This window comes from Myodes glareolus, chromosome 4, assembly GCF_982192425.1.
Source record: "Myodes glareolus chromosome 4, mMyoGla1.1, whole genome shotgun sequence".
NCBI classification, from domain to species: domain Eukaryota; kingdom Metazoa; phylum Chordata; class Mammalia; order Rodentia; family Cricetidae; genus Myodes; species Myodes glareolus.
The window spans coordinates 24,629,942-24,646,602 of record NC_142029.1 but is presented as its reverse complement, the minus strand read 5'-3'; the positions used below and the strand labels follow the sequence as shown (position 1 = coordinate 24,646,602).

At 41.3% G+C, this 16,661-nt stretch overlaps 1 protein-coding gene across 3 annotated transcripts in view; it reads left to right on the top strand.

Annotated features, from left to right (window-relative positions):
- Znf609 (zinc finger protein 609) overlaps window positions 1–16,661 on the top strand; it is a 140,309-nt gene that overhangs the window by 80,392 nt on the left and 43,256 nt on the right. For all 3 annotated transcript variants that reach the window (XM_085689246.2, XM_085689245.2, XM_085689244.2), the window contains exon 3: window positions 15,347–15,572. In XM_085689246.2, coding sequence (XP_085545372.2) covers window positions 15,347–15,572 — 226 coding nt within the window. The remainder of the gene's footprint in view (window positions 1–15,346; window positions 15,573–16,661) is intronic.

Below are 16,661 nucleotides of genomic sequence, written 5' to 3'. Positions count from 1 at the left end.
CTGTGCTGTTTTCTTTTTATCGTGTGATTCATGTTCTGTATCACTATACTATACTTGGTTTTTCCTTTTACCTTGTAGACTTTTTAAAATTATTTTATTGATATTTATTGAGCTCTACATTTTTCTCTGCTTCCCTCCCTGCCTCTCCCCTTCCCCCTTCAATCCTCCATCAAGGTCCCCATGCTCCCAATTTACTCAGGAGATCTTGTCTTTTTCTACTTTCTACTTCCCATGTAGATTAGATCTATGTAAGTCTCTCTTAGTGTCCACATTGTTGTCTAAATTCTCTGGATTATGGTTTGTAGGCTGGTTTTGTTTTATGTTTAAAAACCACCTATGAGTGAGTACATGTGATAATTGTCTTTCTGTGGCTGGGTTACCTCACTCAGAATAATGTTTTATAACTTCATCCATTTTCCTGCAAAATTCAAGCTGTCGTTATTTTTTTTTTCTGCTGTGTAGTACTCTATTGGGGTCTCTCTAACTTTGGAACCTGTCCTGGACCTAGGCTCTTGTAGACCAGGCTGTCCTTGATCTCAAAGAGATCCACCTATCTCTGCCTCCCAAGTGCTGGGATTAAAGGCGTGCACCACCACCACCCAGCATAAGAACCCACACACCAATAAGAACTGATGCATGAATTTAATTACACTGCAGAATAAAAGTATATTAAAAGTATTTTTATGTACTTTATATCAAATTGAGATTAAAAAATACCATTTAATGCAGTATTAAATATGAAATTGTTAGGAATAACCCCGACAAAAGATGTGTAAAGATACACTTTAGACTACAAAATATTGAAAGATGTCTAAGAAGATATAAATTCATCTGGGCAGTGGTGTTGTGTGTCTTTACTCCTAGCACTTGGGAGGCAGAGGCAGGCAGATCTCTGTGAGTTCAAGACCAACCTGGTCTACAGAAAGAGTTCCAGAACAGTCAGAGCAGTAAAAAGAGGATGTATGGGCCTATTTCACTTTTATTTATTTGTGTGTGTGTGTGTGTGTGTGTGTCTACAGTCCTGAACCCCACAGTAAGTGTGGAGGCCAAGGTCATCTTTATAGAGTTTGTTTTCTGTCTTTCTTTACCTGAAGTCCGGGAATGAACTCAGGTCACCAGGAATCTCACAAAGAAACCATGACAGGGCTGAAGAAATGGCTTAGCCATTAAAAATTAGGCCTGGATGAGACATTAAGGCAAAGAGATTAGGAGTTAGCTCTTTCCTTCTTCCATGTGGGTTCTGGGCTGCAATCTCAGGTCATCAGGCTTGGCAGCAAATGCCTTTACCACTGAACCCACTCATGGCCTCTAAATATGCAACTCTTTCTCATTCTAGTAGCACATGCTTTCATCTTAGCACTAGAGCAAGAGGACTGCTGAGAGTTCCGTACCAGCCTAGTCTACCTAATGAGTTCCAGGTCATCCAGGGGCATTCAGCAAGAACATAAAAATTAATTAATCTTAACACCATAACCTGTTCTTAGCCTGAATTTGGTGCTGATATCTGAGTCATGTGCCAAGCAACAGTTGTAAATGCCTTTTATATATTTCATTTAAGTTTTTTAAATTATTTTATTTATTTTTATTTTACGTGCATTGGTGTTTTGCCTGGTTTGTCTATGTGAGGGTGTCAAATCCCTTGGAACTGCAGTTACAGACAGTTGTGAACTCCCCTGTGAGTGCTGAGAGTTGAACACTAGTCCTCTGGCAGAGCAGCTAGTGCTTTTAACTGCTGAGCCAGCTCTCCAGCCCCCGCTTTTGGTTTTGTTTTTTGTTTGTTTGTTTGTTTTTTGTTGTTGTTTTTTGAGACAGGGTTTCTCTGGAGCCCATCCTGAAACTCACTCTATAGCCCAAACTGGCCTTGAAGTGCTGGGGTTAAAGGCGTGCACCACCACTGCCTGCTTTGTTTTGTTTTTCAAAGCAAGGTCTCACTGCAAAGCTTTGGCTATCCTGGAATTCCCTATGTAGACCTGGCTTGCCTCAAATTTACCTGCCTCCCCAGTGCTGGGATTAAAGACATGTGCCACTATGCCTAGCTCAGTTTCTTTTAGTATCATTCAGATCCATTTTCTCTGCTCTTTTCTGAAGTATTACATTTTAGGAGCATAGTTTTATGTGAGATTTTCATCTCTATAGGGTTAAATTTATAAATAAAATTATTTTTAAAAAACTCATATTGAAAATAGACTCATACCCTGATACATTGTAGGGATTTGGCAAGAAAAGCTATCCTTTCAGAAAGTTCTTGATGGTATTCACAGTTAAGTGTCACAGACACTGACATTGACAACTGAGACTAATGGTGCTAGTATAAAATTAGGTGTGGTCTGTCAGGCCTCATGCTGCAAGCCTGTTATCCTAGCTGTTCTGGAAGCCAATGTAGAAATGTCACAAGTTCAAGACCAGCCTGGGCAACTTAGCAAGACCCTTTGCCACTTTTTCTTTTTAATGAGAAACATAAAAATAGGGTAAGCTGTGGCATGTTTCTAGTTTGCTAGAAAGTAAAAGGGTTAAGTTTCAGCTGATCTCAGGAGATGTTGGAAAGGGAAAGAAAATACTGCATATGGCCCCATTTAACTTATAAACTTAAATCCTTCCTAGCTGCCAACTACTTGCTGTTTCGAAATACCAAACTCAACTGGAGGTGGTGGTTTATACCTTTAATTCCTGCGCTACACAGCAGGCACAGGCAGACAGATATCTAAGAAGCCATCCTGGTATACAGAGTGAGTTTCAGGACAGACAGGGCTGTATAAAGAAACCATGGCTCAAAAAACAAACAAACAAAAAACACACTCCAGCCAGGCATAATGGTTCATGCTATAATCCTAACAGTTAGAAGACTCTAATAGGGGATTGCTGAGAATATCAGGCCAACCAAGGTTGTCCAGCATGACCCTGCCTCAGAAAAGGAAGTTTGGAGAAAGGATCAATCTACCTGTATGCAAAGAATTCTAGACTTTCATTGGTCTGACTTCATAGGGACCCTGAGTCTGCTCAGTATTCAAGTTTTAGGGCCTTAACTGTTTGAATATTATCTATGAAGTGATACCGGTCATTCATATGAGAGGAGGGGCCAGTATAGACAAACCAGTCTCCATGTGTATGTGCATCTATGTTTTGGATACTCTTAGTCTAGGAAGAGTATGTCTGTTGTCCAAGGTTTTCTGCCCCACCAGGTCCCACAGCTGTTCATTCCCAAAGAAATCACACAGAGGTCTACACTAGTTATAAACTGATTGGCCCATTAGCTCAGGCTTCTTACTAACTCTTACAACTTATATTAGCCCGTTATTCTTATCTGTGTTAGCCACATGGCTCAGTACCTTATTTGGCTGGGCAGTCACATCTTGTTTCTTCTGTGACTGGGATAGGACTGCAGACCAAACTTTCTTCTTCCCAGAACTTCTGTTCTGGTCACCCCACCTCTACTTCCTGCCTGGTTGTCCTGTCTATACTTCCTGCCTGGCTATTGGCATTTATTTAAAATAAAATTGACAGAATACAAACCATTGTCACACACCCTAATAGTACCACTCTCTTTATTTCATTTTATTTCAAACCACCACACTAGTATTGTAGTAGCTCAAATTTTCCTAAGAACTTGGATAAATAAACTATCTATAAAGACATCACAGCATTTTTTAAAAATGTAAATTCAAGGTCTTGCATCCTTTATTTCCTTTATTTGGGTGCTCGTCTCTTTTTTTGATATTTATTTATTATGTATACAGTGTTCTGTCTACATGTATGCCTGCAGGTCAGAAGAGGAAGAGAGTACCAGATCTCATTAAGATGGTTGTGAGCCACCATGTGGTTGCTGGGAATTGAACTTAGGACCTCTGGAAGAGCAGCCAGTGTTCTTAACCACCAAGCCATCACCCAGCCCCATCACAGCATTTTTATAGCTTAAAAATAATAACAGTCACTTGGATTCAGTGAATAACTTTGATTAGCTGCATTGTTGGTTTGTTTTATCACATTTGTTTGTAAATGTGTGTGTGGGTGCATGTTCAGAGAGAAATCTGATAACAGCTCAAAGGATGGTTCTCTGCTTCTCAAACTAGCTTAGAGTTTGTAGTCCTCCTTCCTTAGTCTCCCAAGCACTAAAATTACAGAGGCAAGCCTCCATGTCCATTATGGCTAATTATTTTAATGTTACTCATTCTCCATGCCTTCTGAGAGTCAGCAGACACATTTTCCCCTGTGTATGTCAAATATCAAGTGGAATATGGACATACATGCTAAGTTCTTTCCTGTCTTAGATGTTTGTGGATGCTGTTCTCTCTGCCTATTGTCTACCCTTTGGTTCTTCATGTGACTGGCACTTTCTTATCTTGTGTCTCAGTTTAAATCCCACCTCTTCAGAAATACTATCCCTGGCTGTCTTACGTAGCACCCATATAAAAGCTTTCCAGAGAAAGAACTCAATAATTGTTTCATCAGTGATCACTTTATTTCCAGGTCTTGAGAAACAGTAAGAAGCACTGAGGTTTGGGCTCCTCTTATCTCTCCTGACAATACACAAGCACGAGCAATGAAGAGAGGAGGCACCTATCTAAAATGCCGCTGGATCTCAGGCAGCTCTAATAGTGTATTATCTCTAGTCTTCAGCTTATCATGCCTTGTTTTTTCCTCTTCTCTGTGGCTTGTCACCCTCCCACTTGACTCTGACTCAGATTCATCACACTAAAAGGATGTGTCAGAGAAGGAGGTGTCCCTGAGAGCAGGGAGGAAGGATGGAGTGACAAGAGCCACCAGAAATCTCTTTCAGAACTATAATCACTCCAAGGTCACAGTTTATGTCTAGAATGAGAGGGACTTTGAGTGTCTCTTGTTCTTGCTCAGTGCCCTCAGTTTGAGTGCTTAGCTGGCAGGCAGGCACCTTTTCCTCCTCAGATACTGTCAGAGCAACATGAAGGTCAGGCAGAAAGAGACAAATGAGAGCAGCTCAGGGAAAGGAGGTTACCACGGTAACAAGCAGGCAGGCCTGCTATTTGGAAGCAGGCCTAATCTTTCTCTTCCTGGAAGATGGGTATTGTGTAGCTGACCTGCATCCTTGGGGTGGGAACCATAATCCCTTTCTGACAGTTCCTAGTGACACTGGAATGAGCTGCTTTGCATTTTAATTCGATAAACAGCAACCACGTTCTCTCAGATGTGCTAGAAACACAGCCTTTTCTGGAACTGTTCCTGGCAGAATTCTGGTTGCCACAGAAAGGAGTTTAGGATTGCTGTTTATTTCTCAATAAAGATTTTGGATATTTGCATATTTGTGAAACATGCCCATTGGTTCAAGACAACTAGAATCAGACTTAGGTAGGTTGGCCTTGGGTTATAAATGTGTGTGTGTGTGTGTGTGTGTGTGTGTGTGTGTGTGTGTGTGTGTTTCCTTTTCGAGACCGCTGTGGCTCATGCCTTGAATCCTTGAATCTCAGCACTTGAGAGGCAGAGGCATGCAGATCTCTGTGAGTTTGGGGCCAACCTGGTCTACATGGTAAGTTAGTTCCAGGACAACCAGGGCAATGTAGGGAGACCCTGTCTCAACAAACAGATGAAAAGGCCACTGAGATACTGTCCTGCCACCCAGCTGTTATGAGCCAGTCACCCAGCAGGCATGCAATAGATATTAGAGTTTCAAAGCTCTTATCAACATTTTGTGCATACATATACCCTGAGGGTGTTTTGTTTTTTGAGACAGGATTTCTCTCTGTAACAGCCCTACCTGTCCTGGAAATAGCTCTATAGACCATGCGGGTCTCACAGAGATCCGCCTGCCTCTGCCTCCCAAGTGCTGAGATTAAAGGCATGTGCCATCACTGCCCGGCATTCTAAGTTTTTTGAAACAGGGGTTTCATTATGTAACCCTGGCTGGTCTGGATCCCTCTATGTCTATCCTGCTGTCCTACCTCTGTCTTCCACATGCTGGGATTAAAGACATGTGCCACCTCACCTGGCCCTTTTAAGTATGTCCCATCTTCTCACTCTTTTTCTGCCTTCACATTTCTTATTAATTTAGTTCCTTTTTCTTGTAGTAAAACACATACAATAGCCAGAAGGTGCAGCTCCTGGAAGGTAGAGGCAAGAGAATCATGAGGATTTTAAAGTCATCCTTGTCTGCATGCCAAGTTCCAGGCTAGCTTGGGCTATATGTGACCTCCAAATAAATAAATGAAACAGCATTGGAACAATCTGTGTATCATAAATCTTTGTGTACCTGTCCTGTCATCTCACAGGAGATTGGGGCAACGAGGCGTGTTCAGACAGAATCTCACTGTGTAGTCCATTTTCTCTGAACCCAGGACCCTCCTCTCTCTGCCTTCTAAGTGCTGAACCTTTCCCATCATGTCTGATTATGGTGGTTTGATGGTGGTAGTGGTAGTGATTTATTTATCCATTTTGTTTTGGTTTAATTTTTGAAACTAGGCTTCATGTAACAGTTGAGTTTAGCCAGAAACTCACTATGTTGTAAATGAGAAGTGGCGGGCCGCTTCCCACAGCCCAAAAGGAGCGCCGGCATTCCACCCAGCTCCCGGCTGCCCCAGCTAGCTTTACCCGAAATAATTACACGGAAACTGTATTCATTTAAACACTGCCTGGCCCAATATCTCCAGCCTCTTACTGGCTAACTCTCACATCTTGCTTAACCCATTTCTAATAATCTATATGTCACCATGAGGTCGTGGCTTACCAGGAAGATTATAACCTACGTCCATCTCTAGCTGGAGCTTCATGGTGTCTGCCTGACTCTGCTTCTCTCTCCCAGAATTCTGTTCTGTCTACTCCGCCTGTCTAAGTCTGTTGTCCTATCAAAAGGCCAAGGCAGTCTTTTTGACCATTGAAAGTAACACATAGACAGAAGACCATCCTACACCATCACTATGTAGTGGAGAATTACTTTGAACCTTGGTCTTCTTTTTGCCTCTCAAGTGCTGGAATTACAATCATGTACTGCCATACCTGTTTTTGTTTTTGTTTTGTTTTTGAGTTTTCAAGACAGGGTTTCTCAGTGTAGCCTTGACTGTCCTGAAACTTGCTGAGTAGACTAGGCTGGCCTCGAACTCACAGGTATCCACCTGCCTCTGCCTCCCATGTGCTAGGATTAAATACATGCCCCACTACTGCCTGGCCTCTTCAATTTCCTTTTAAAGAAGATTAATTTGCTTTACTAGCGAAGTACTGAATAGCAAGTGCCCTCTTAAATAGACTAAAGTTTTGATTGAGCTGATGTCTCTTAAGTCCAGATTAATCATAGTGGAGAATATAGAATTTGCACTCAAAATCTTTTTGTTTGTTTGTTTTTCGAGACAGGGTTTCTCTGTATCTTTGAAACCTGTCCTGGAACTCTGTAGACCAGGCTGGCCTAGAACTCACAGAGCTCCACCGAGTGCTGGGATTTAAGCTGGGATTTAAGGTGTGCGCCACCACTGCCCGGCCAAAATCTTTTTTCTAAGGTACTAAATGGAAAAGTACCGGAGAACTGCAGTCAGCCAACTGTTCACATTTTCAGATGTTAGGCCATAAAGCTAACAGTGACAAGAACTAGGATCCTAGATTGTGAACTGTTTACATTTTCATTCCTGGACGTATCTAGACTTCTGTGAAATAGTGTGGTATAATGGAAAAGAGAATATGCTCAAAATTAAGGTATCCTTTGGCTCATAATCTGGCCTTGTCAATTAATAACTCAATCATTACAAACATTTTATTTCCTTCCCCCCTCTTGGGGTTTCTTTTGGGTGGGGGGGTTCGAGACAGGGTTTCTCTATGTAACAGTTCTGACTGTCCTGGAACTAGCTCTTGTAGACCAGGCTGGCCTCAAACTCACAGAGATCCGCCTGCCTCTGCTTCCCAAGTGATGGGATTAAAGATTAAAGGCGTGCGCCACCACCGCCCAGTTATTTTTGTTTGTTTGTTTGTTTTAATTACTGAAAGGGTTCTGGAACCAAATTGCCTGAATTTGAATCCCACCTTGATTGTTTGGTGATTTTCCTTACTTTGTTACTTAGCTTTCTCTCGCTGTAACATATACCTGAGTAAAAGAAAACATACACCTTAGGAAAAGTTTACTTTGGCACATTGCTTTAACTGTTTCTGTGCATGACCATTCAGACTGGTTGATTTTGAACCTGTAGTGAGATAGTATGCCCTAGTGGAGAGAGTGGAGAAGAGGGTTGCTGCTCAAAAGGTCCTAAAGTGAAAAACAGGAAACTTTGAAAGCATAATTCCCAGTGTGTGAAGACCTCCCATTAAGATCTACTTCACAGTTTGCACACTTTCCAATAGTTCCAAGTGGAGCCAAACTACCCAGCCTCGGCATATTCATGTTGTGTGTGTGTCTGCGTGTGTACAGATGTACTCATTTGCAGTGTTTATGTGGAGGTTGGAGGCAACTTAGTTCATTTCTCTCTTCCATGTGGCTTAAACATATATTCATGTTTAAAAGCAGATGCAGGAACTGGAGGTGTAGCTCATTTGATAGAGTGCTTGCCTGGCATGCACATGGCCCTAGGTTCACTATCTAGCACCACATAAACCAGACATGGTGGCACTAAGGAGTGGAGGCACAAGGATAAAAAGTTAGAAGTTGTCTTCAGCTATTACATAATGAATTTGACGTCATCCTGGATCAATCCTTTAAAAAAGAGAAAGGTACGGCTGGGTGGTAATGGTGCATGCCTTTAATCCCAGCACTTGAGAGGCACAGGCAGGTTCAAGGCCAGCCTGGTATACAAGAGGTAGGTCCAGGACAAGCTCCAAAGCTACAGAGAAACCTGTCTTGAAACACCCCCCCTCCCTCCCCCCCAAAAAAAAGAGGGAGGAAGGACGGAAGGAAGCTGCTAAAAGTATCTCTCACAGGCTTTAAGGAATAAATGAAATGTGTGTAAAATACTTTCACAAGGGCTTGGCATACCCACATAATAAGCAATAAACTTTGCTTTTGTCACCATGGTTATTGTCAATTTCAGACTTCCTTGTGGTCTTTCCTTTCTGGATTTATTCCTTCAAATATTACTATTCTCTTCCCTGTTTTTTGTTCTCTCTGTATGTAATTAATATCTATAGCCAGTCAATAATGGCAGAGAACTTTAATCCCAACACTTGGGAGGTCGAAGCAGGCAAATCTCGAGATCCAGTCCTATAGAGTGAATTCCAGGATAGCCAAGGATGCACAGAGAAACCTTGCCTCAAAAAAACCCTGCGTACGTGTATATGCTTGTGTGTGTGTGTGTGTGTGTGTGTGTCCTTGCTGTTTATGTCCAAGTAACAAATTGTTGTTGGTACTACTTTTGCTGCTGTTATCTTCTTGTACGTCCTGTTTGTGATAATGACACCAGAAAGCTTAAAATCAGCCTAGATGTATCTTACCTCCTGGACATTTGGTTAATCACTGGATATTTATTCTGCCTCTAATCCATAACTTTTCACTAAAACTACCTCTGCCTCAGTTCAGGTGGTCGTTTCTTCCTTGGAGTGTCAGAGTGGGCTTCTAATGGTATCCTTGCCTTATATTCATCTTGACAATACGATAAAAAAGAAAAAACAAGTCTCTGTGGTGGGGGCCAAACCCAGGGTGATATACATGCTCCCCACTGAACTGCATCTTCAGCCCTAGCATAGTAAAAGTTTAAAAACTTAATGCATCATTTCATTTTCCTGATTATCATCTTGCACTGACTCTTTACCTGCTGGAAATTTTTCAGTGTTCTCTCTCATTCTCCTGACAAAATTACTGTTACTTCCTCCGAGACCATGTATTTGGTATTGTATCCAATCAAAGTAACTGAATTTTCCTGAGCTTTTTGTTGAACTTGTCCCTTAAGATTGAGCAGAAGGGCTTGCCTAGAAAGTATAGTGCCTTGGGTTTAATACCCAGTACTGCAAAAGTAAAAAGAAAAAATTAAAATGATGCAGCTAAAATGTTGCCTGCCTCTGTTCCAGGTAGATACAAGTGATTATGCCCATTGTGTAGGGACTTCATTTTCATATTTGTTTTGTCACCCATGACTTAGAGGCAATAATCATACTACATTCACCATTTACTATACTGTAGTGTTTATATCATTGTAGATATTTAATGATGGCTAAGTAAAGAGAAGGATCCAGAAAAAGAATGGTGAGGAATCAAATTTGGTTCTAAGCAAGGCATGCTAGGTGCCTTCATCTTTCCACCTCTTTTTTCCCCTATAGAGTATTAGGTGGGTGGATTAGTGTGCCTTGATTTTTATCAGGATATTAGGCCAGAGTCCTTATAGAGTACTAGATGTTTGTCAGCTAGAATGGAGGTGGTGTCCCACAAAAATGCCTTTAGACCAGGCTCGTTCCACATTTTTATTCTAACCTAAGTCAGTAACTAAAAAATACTACAGGGGCTGGAGAGATGGCTCAACAGTTAAGAGCATTGCCTGCTCTTCCAAAAGTCCTGAGTTCAATTCCCAGCAACCACATGGTGTCCCACAACCATCTGTAATGAGGTCTAGTGCCCTCTTCTGGTCTGCAGGCATACATGTAGACAGAATATTAAATACATAATAAATAAATAATATTTTAAAAAATACTACAAACTTGTGGATGACCTAGTGGTACAGACTTTTTCATATTGATAGAAACTGGCTCAAGTTAGTTCAAACTATCAAGATTTTGTACATTCTAAGAAATGATGAGCTTTACTTGGACCAGCTTTGTCCTCAGGCAAGCTGTCTTTTTCCATAACGTTTTTATTATTTTTAAGTATATAGGGGTTTTGCCTTTGTGTGTATTTTTGCATCATGTGTGCGACTGGTTCCCGAGGAGATTAGAAGAGGTCATCAGATACCCTGGAACTAGAATTACAGATAGTTGTTAGTAGCCATGTGATTTCTGGGAAGTGAACCTGAGTCCTCTGCAAGAGCAACCAGTGCTCTTTCCCTTTAGTCTAGAAGAGATTTCTTTATATGCCAGACAAATGACCTCAGAAAGCTAGAGATTTAATTAGTCTTTATATCTCAAGGTACCAAAGGAACAAAGAATTTATTTCATTAAGTTAGGGTAGATCTGGGCCTGTTCCTATAGTAGAGTGTGGTGGTGGGAATGCACTTCCTACAGAAAAGAGAAACTTCTTACAAAAAGGGAAGGGAAGTCAAACCTGAGCCAGGTGTTGTTTGAAAGACTTGTAATCCTACCACCAGGAAGATGGAGGCCTGATTACAATCCATTTGAGGTCAACTTGGGTTTCATGAGACAGCCTGTAAGATGGCTTACTTGATAAGGGCATTACTATCAAGCCTGACAATCTGGATTTAAACCCTGGATGGTGGAAAGAGAGAATTGACTACTGCAAGTTGGTCTCTGACCTCCATAAGCACATGCCTTCCTCCGCACAAGAAACAAATATAATTTTTAAAAAAAAAATTGAGGAAAGGGGGAGAAAATAAAACCTAAAGTTAAACCAGAACCACTGTAAACACTGCAGATGCTATCCAAACACTGAATGTCTGAAAGAGTTCATAGTGCCATAAGAACAGTAGAAAGATGTGCTTAACAAGAAATTATTATTATTATTATTGGGTAATACTGAATAATTGCGTACACTGGTACTGTCTACAAAGCAGTTAATCATGATGATGATGAAGTACAGGTACCTTTGATGTTTTATTTTATAGACTACATAATGTATATAATTACATTATGTAGCAAAGCATGCCCATAGTCCAGCTTCTTGGAGTACTGCATAAAACAAGGCACTGCAGCGACACCTCCCTGCAATCTCAACACTAGGAAGTAGAGGTAGGAGGATCAGGAGTTCAAGGTCATCCTCGAACACATATTAATTTCTAGACTAGACTAGAATTCTCCAAAGAAAAAATTCTTTGGAAGCTGGGTATGGTTGCTTATTTATGTCAGGTGGATTATGATAGATTCAAGGCCAACCTGGATTACACAGCAAAAGCTGCTGACTGCTGCGACATACTGGACTGTAGGGAGACTTTATCTCATACGACCAAAGAATCAAATAAAAAGTTAATAATAATTAGCCAGGCAGGCTGATCTCTGTATATTTGAGGCCTTCTGATCTACAAATTGAGTTCCAGGACTGCCAGTGCTGTTACATAGAGAAACCCTGTGCTGGGGATCTGCACTTGAGTCCTCAGGTTTGCACCATACCCACTAAGCCATCTTCTCAGACCGTATGTAAGATGTTTGCCGTTGTTTAATTGAGATAAGGTCTTTTTGTGCAGGCCTAGCTGGCCTGGAACTTACACAGAGATCTGCCTGCTTCCACCTCTAGAATACTGAAATTAATTATGGGCATACATCATCATGCCTGACTTGTATGGAGAGGTTAAAGGGTCTTTCAAGGACCTACCAAATCATAAAAAGAAATTACAAATTTGTTACTTTTCCAAGAGAGAAGAGCAGAAGACTCATCATACAATTTGCACTTCCATTTCATTTTATGAAAAAAAAGTGTTGGGGTATGTGTGTGAATAGAAAGATATGAGTAGCTCTTTTTGGCAATTCTCCAGGGACCAGAATTAGTCAAAGAATCGGTGTATGAGCATTCAGGCAGCGGTGACGCACGCCTTTAATCCCAGCGCTCAGGAGGCAGAGGCAGGTGAATCTCTGTGAGTTCGAGGCCAGCCTGGTCTACAAGAGCTAGTTCCAGAACAGGCTCCAAAGCAACAGAGAAACCCTGTCTCGAAAAACCAAAATAAATAAACAAACAAACAAACAAAACCAATGTATGAACATCCTTTGAACTCTGAAAGTATTGATCTGTAGTACTGATAACTTTCTATAGTAAGAAATCAGAGCCCTACCAAAAAAAGAAAGAAAGAAAGAAGAAAAAAATGGAGACAGTATCTAAACAGCTTTAAGACTGATTTTTTTCAAGTCTGGAAGTTTATGTAGCTTATAAGCAGAGTGGTGGTTGTGCGCTTCCCCAGACCAGAATTCATCACAGAGCTGTCTGGCAGCTTGGATTTTGAGCTGTGCATGGCTCTCTCTGAAGGTCTCTATTCAAAGACCATCCATATTCAACATTCATGAGACATTAGTCTCATCTCTTAATTAGGATTTACCACCAGATTTAAGTCAGCTGAAAGTCTTTTATAAGGGAAAGAAACCAGATCCATAATTCATTTTCTAGACTTGCTGATTAATGGCATATGTTTAAAGGAAATCAGTTTATGTATATGTTAAGTACTTTTTTATTGTTTTGTTTTTCAAGACAGGGTTTCTCTAAGTAGCCCTGACTGTCCTGGAACTCACTCTGTAAACTAGACAGGCCTCTGACTTGGAGATCCGTCTTCCTCTGCTGCCTGAGTTCTGGGATTAAAGGCTTGTACCACCACTACCAGGCTGTGTATTAAGTACATTTTATGTGCAAAATACTGAGTTAGGATTTGGGCATTATAGACTCACCATTGGTAATTTGTCAACTCGATATGTATTAGTATTCAAACATTAAGGAGGGCCTGTGCAGATGGCTCAGTAGTTAAAAGTGCCTGCTGCTCTTGTAGAGGGCTAGAGTTAGTTTCCCAGAACAGGTTGAGTAGCTTACAATTACCTATACCTCTAACTCCAGGAGCATCTGATATCCTCTTCTGTCCTCCAAGAGCACCCACAAACAAACTCATACATATACTTAAAAATAAAGTAAGGCAGGGATTTGGGATTTACTTAGTAGTAAAGCTCGTGGTTAGCAAGCACAAGGACCTGGGTTTGGTCTGAATCTCTGAGGGGAAAATATTATTAAATAAAGTAAGAAGCTAGAGAGATGCTGGGCAGTTAAGAGCACTCACTGCTCTTACAGAGGTCTTGAGCTTGGTTCCCAGCAACCACATGGTGCTTCATGACCATCTATACCTCAGTTCCAGGAGATCTGACCCTCTTCTAGCCTCTGTGGGCCACACACACAGTGCCTATTTATACTGAGTAGATTATTAGTGTTCAACTGATTTGTGTGTGCATAATCACTTGTATCTTCACACTGTATGGCCTGGCTTCTGCATGATAACAGCACCTCTGTGTCCTACAGACATATTTGATGTTAGTTATCCAAGTCAAAGATGCTATACTCGTTAACCAACTGCTGCTACTTTGAGGTTCAGAAATCCCCATCAGATTGCTTCCAGCCCTCCTCTAACTTGTACTTTTTCTCTTAAAGTTATATCAAACCCTCTAGGATTATTAGGAATCATAGCATTCTTAAATCTGGATTCTCTTTATCCCTAGCCTAGTATCATTAATTTTAACCTGATAGGTTGTCCTGTCCAGTGCTAATAGGAAGAATAATGGTGTCAGTAATATTTACCTCAGAAGCTGGGAAAATAGAGGTCTGTTTGTCATTTTGTTTTGTTTTGGGTTTTGTTTGTATAGTGCAGTCTGGAACTCAGGATCTACCTGCCTCGGAGGTAGAGGCAAAGCAAATCTTTGTGAGTTTGAGGTGATCCTGGTCTACATAGAGAGTTCCATGCCAACCAAGGCTACATAGGTGAGGCTGTGGGGGTAGTGGGGGCCACATGCAGGCAAGAGGACAAGACAGGAAGATAAGTGTGGATTCAAAGCCAGCCTGGTCTACAGAGTGAGACTCTGAAATAAAAGGAAATAAAGCCGACATGATAGCACATGTGTAATATCTGTATTTGTGAGGTCGAGGCAGAAAGTTCAGGAGTTTAAGAGTATCCTTTGCTAGCAAATAGGGAGTTTGAGGCGACCTGAGTCACATTGAACCCTTTTTCTTTTTCTTTTTTCTTTTTTTCCCCCTTTTTTGGTTATTTGAGACACGGTTTTTCTGAAGCGTTGGAGCCTGTCCTGGAACTAGCTCTTGTAGACCAGGCTGGCCTTGAACTCACAGAGATCCGCCTGCCTCTGCCTCCCATGTGCCACCACCACTTGGCTTGGACCCTTTTTCAAACACACAAAAGTAAGTAAATAAATAAGATGAAAATATAGCTTCTAGCCTAAGATGTTGTCATCTAAACTACAGATTTTTTTCCTTTTTTTAATTTTTTAAATGTTTTCTTTATTATTTAGTATGTATACAGTGTTCTGTCTGCATGTACACCTGCAGGCCAGAAGAGGAAACCAGATTTCATTACAGATGGTTGTGGGCCACCATGTGGTTTCTGGGAATTGAACCCAGGACCTCTGGAAGAGCAGTCAGTGCTCTTAATCTCTGAGCCTTCTCTCCAGCCCCCTAAACTACAGATTTATAATAGTATCATGAGAGGAAGAAACAAGTTTTGTATTCAGAGCTCCTGCACTCTGGCAACAAAAGATGTGGGACGAGGTTAAATTAGAAAACAGTATGTACTATAATAATCTTCCTGTATCTCAGCTAGTACTTTCTCTTTTCTTACAGATGGAGTCCCCCATCTCCACCCCAGCGGTGCTGCCACTGCATCTTTTAGTGCCAGTGGTCAATAATGACATCTCATCTCCCTGTGAGCAGATTATGGTCCGTACCCGATCAGTGGGAGTCAACACTTGTGATGTGGCTCTAGCCACAGAGCCTGAATGCTTAGGCCCCTGTGAGCCTGGAACCAGTGTCAACCTTGAAGGCATCGTGTGGCAGGAAACAGAAGACGGTAAGTCCCTCCCTTCTCAATTGTTTCTGCAAGGAAACCAATAGAGGCTTACTGTTGGAAATATTGCCAAGCAAAAATAGAAACATTGCCAAACACTTATAAGAGTATTCAGTGTCTGCATCCTTTTGGCAGTACCCACACAAAGGGTAGTAGCATACTTTTTAGCACACTTTACCATTCCTAGGGATGATGTGTTTGTTGTAGTTCCGGCAGTTGCAAGTACGCAAATGCTATAGCCCTGTGTATTTCCTTAGCTCTAGTGTCAGCTTTTGATTTAGATTATTTTCCTTTTAAAGCTGGTAAATAGTCATTTAATGTTTGCTATGTCATTTAAACTATGTACTTTCTATGCCTTCTCTTATGTTTTATATGGGGATTTAGATTACAGGTGGAGTTTTCAGTCAGACTTTAAGAAAAAAACAGTGATAAAGGGACAGTTGAGGAAATCAAAGCAATGGAGAACAGCCACTTGTTTGTTTTGTTTTTAAAATGTGTGTTGGTGTTTTGCCTGCACGTACGTGAGGGTGTTAGGTCCCCTTAAACTGGAGTTATAAACAGTTTTGAACTGCCAAGTGGTTGCTGGGAATGGAAACTGGGCCCTCAGAAGAACAGCCATTGCTCTTAACCACTGAACCATCTCTCCAGCCTTCTCCTCCCTCCCTCATCTTCCCAAAGACAGGATCTCATTATGTAGCCCTGGCTGACCTGGAACTCCCTAGATCAGCCTGACCTTGAACACATAGTAGTGCACCTGCCTCTGCTTCTGCTGGAACTAAAAGCATCCAACACCACAATTTTTCTCCCTTTTTCTTTTGAGACAGGGTTTCTCTGTGTAACAAATCTGGTTGTTATGGAACTCACTCTGTAGACCAGGCTGACCTCGAACTCAGAGAGATCCTCCTGCTTCTGCCTCCTGAATGCTGGGATTAAAGGTGTGTATCACCACCACCCGGCTGATCTTGATTTTTTTTAAATATTTATTTATTTATTATGTATACAATATTCTGTCTGTGTGTATGTCTGCAGGCCAGAAGAGGGCACCAGACCTCATTTACAGATGGTTGTGAGCCACCATGTGGTTGCTGGGAA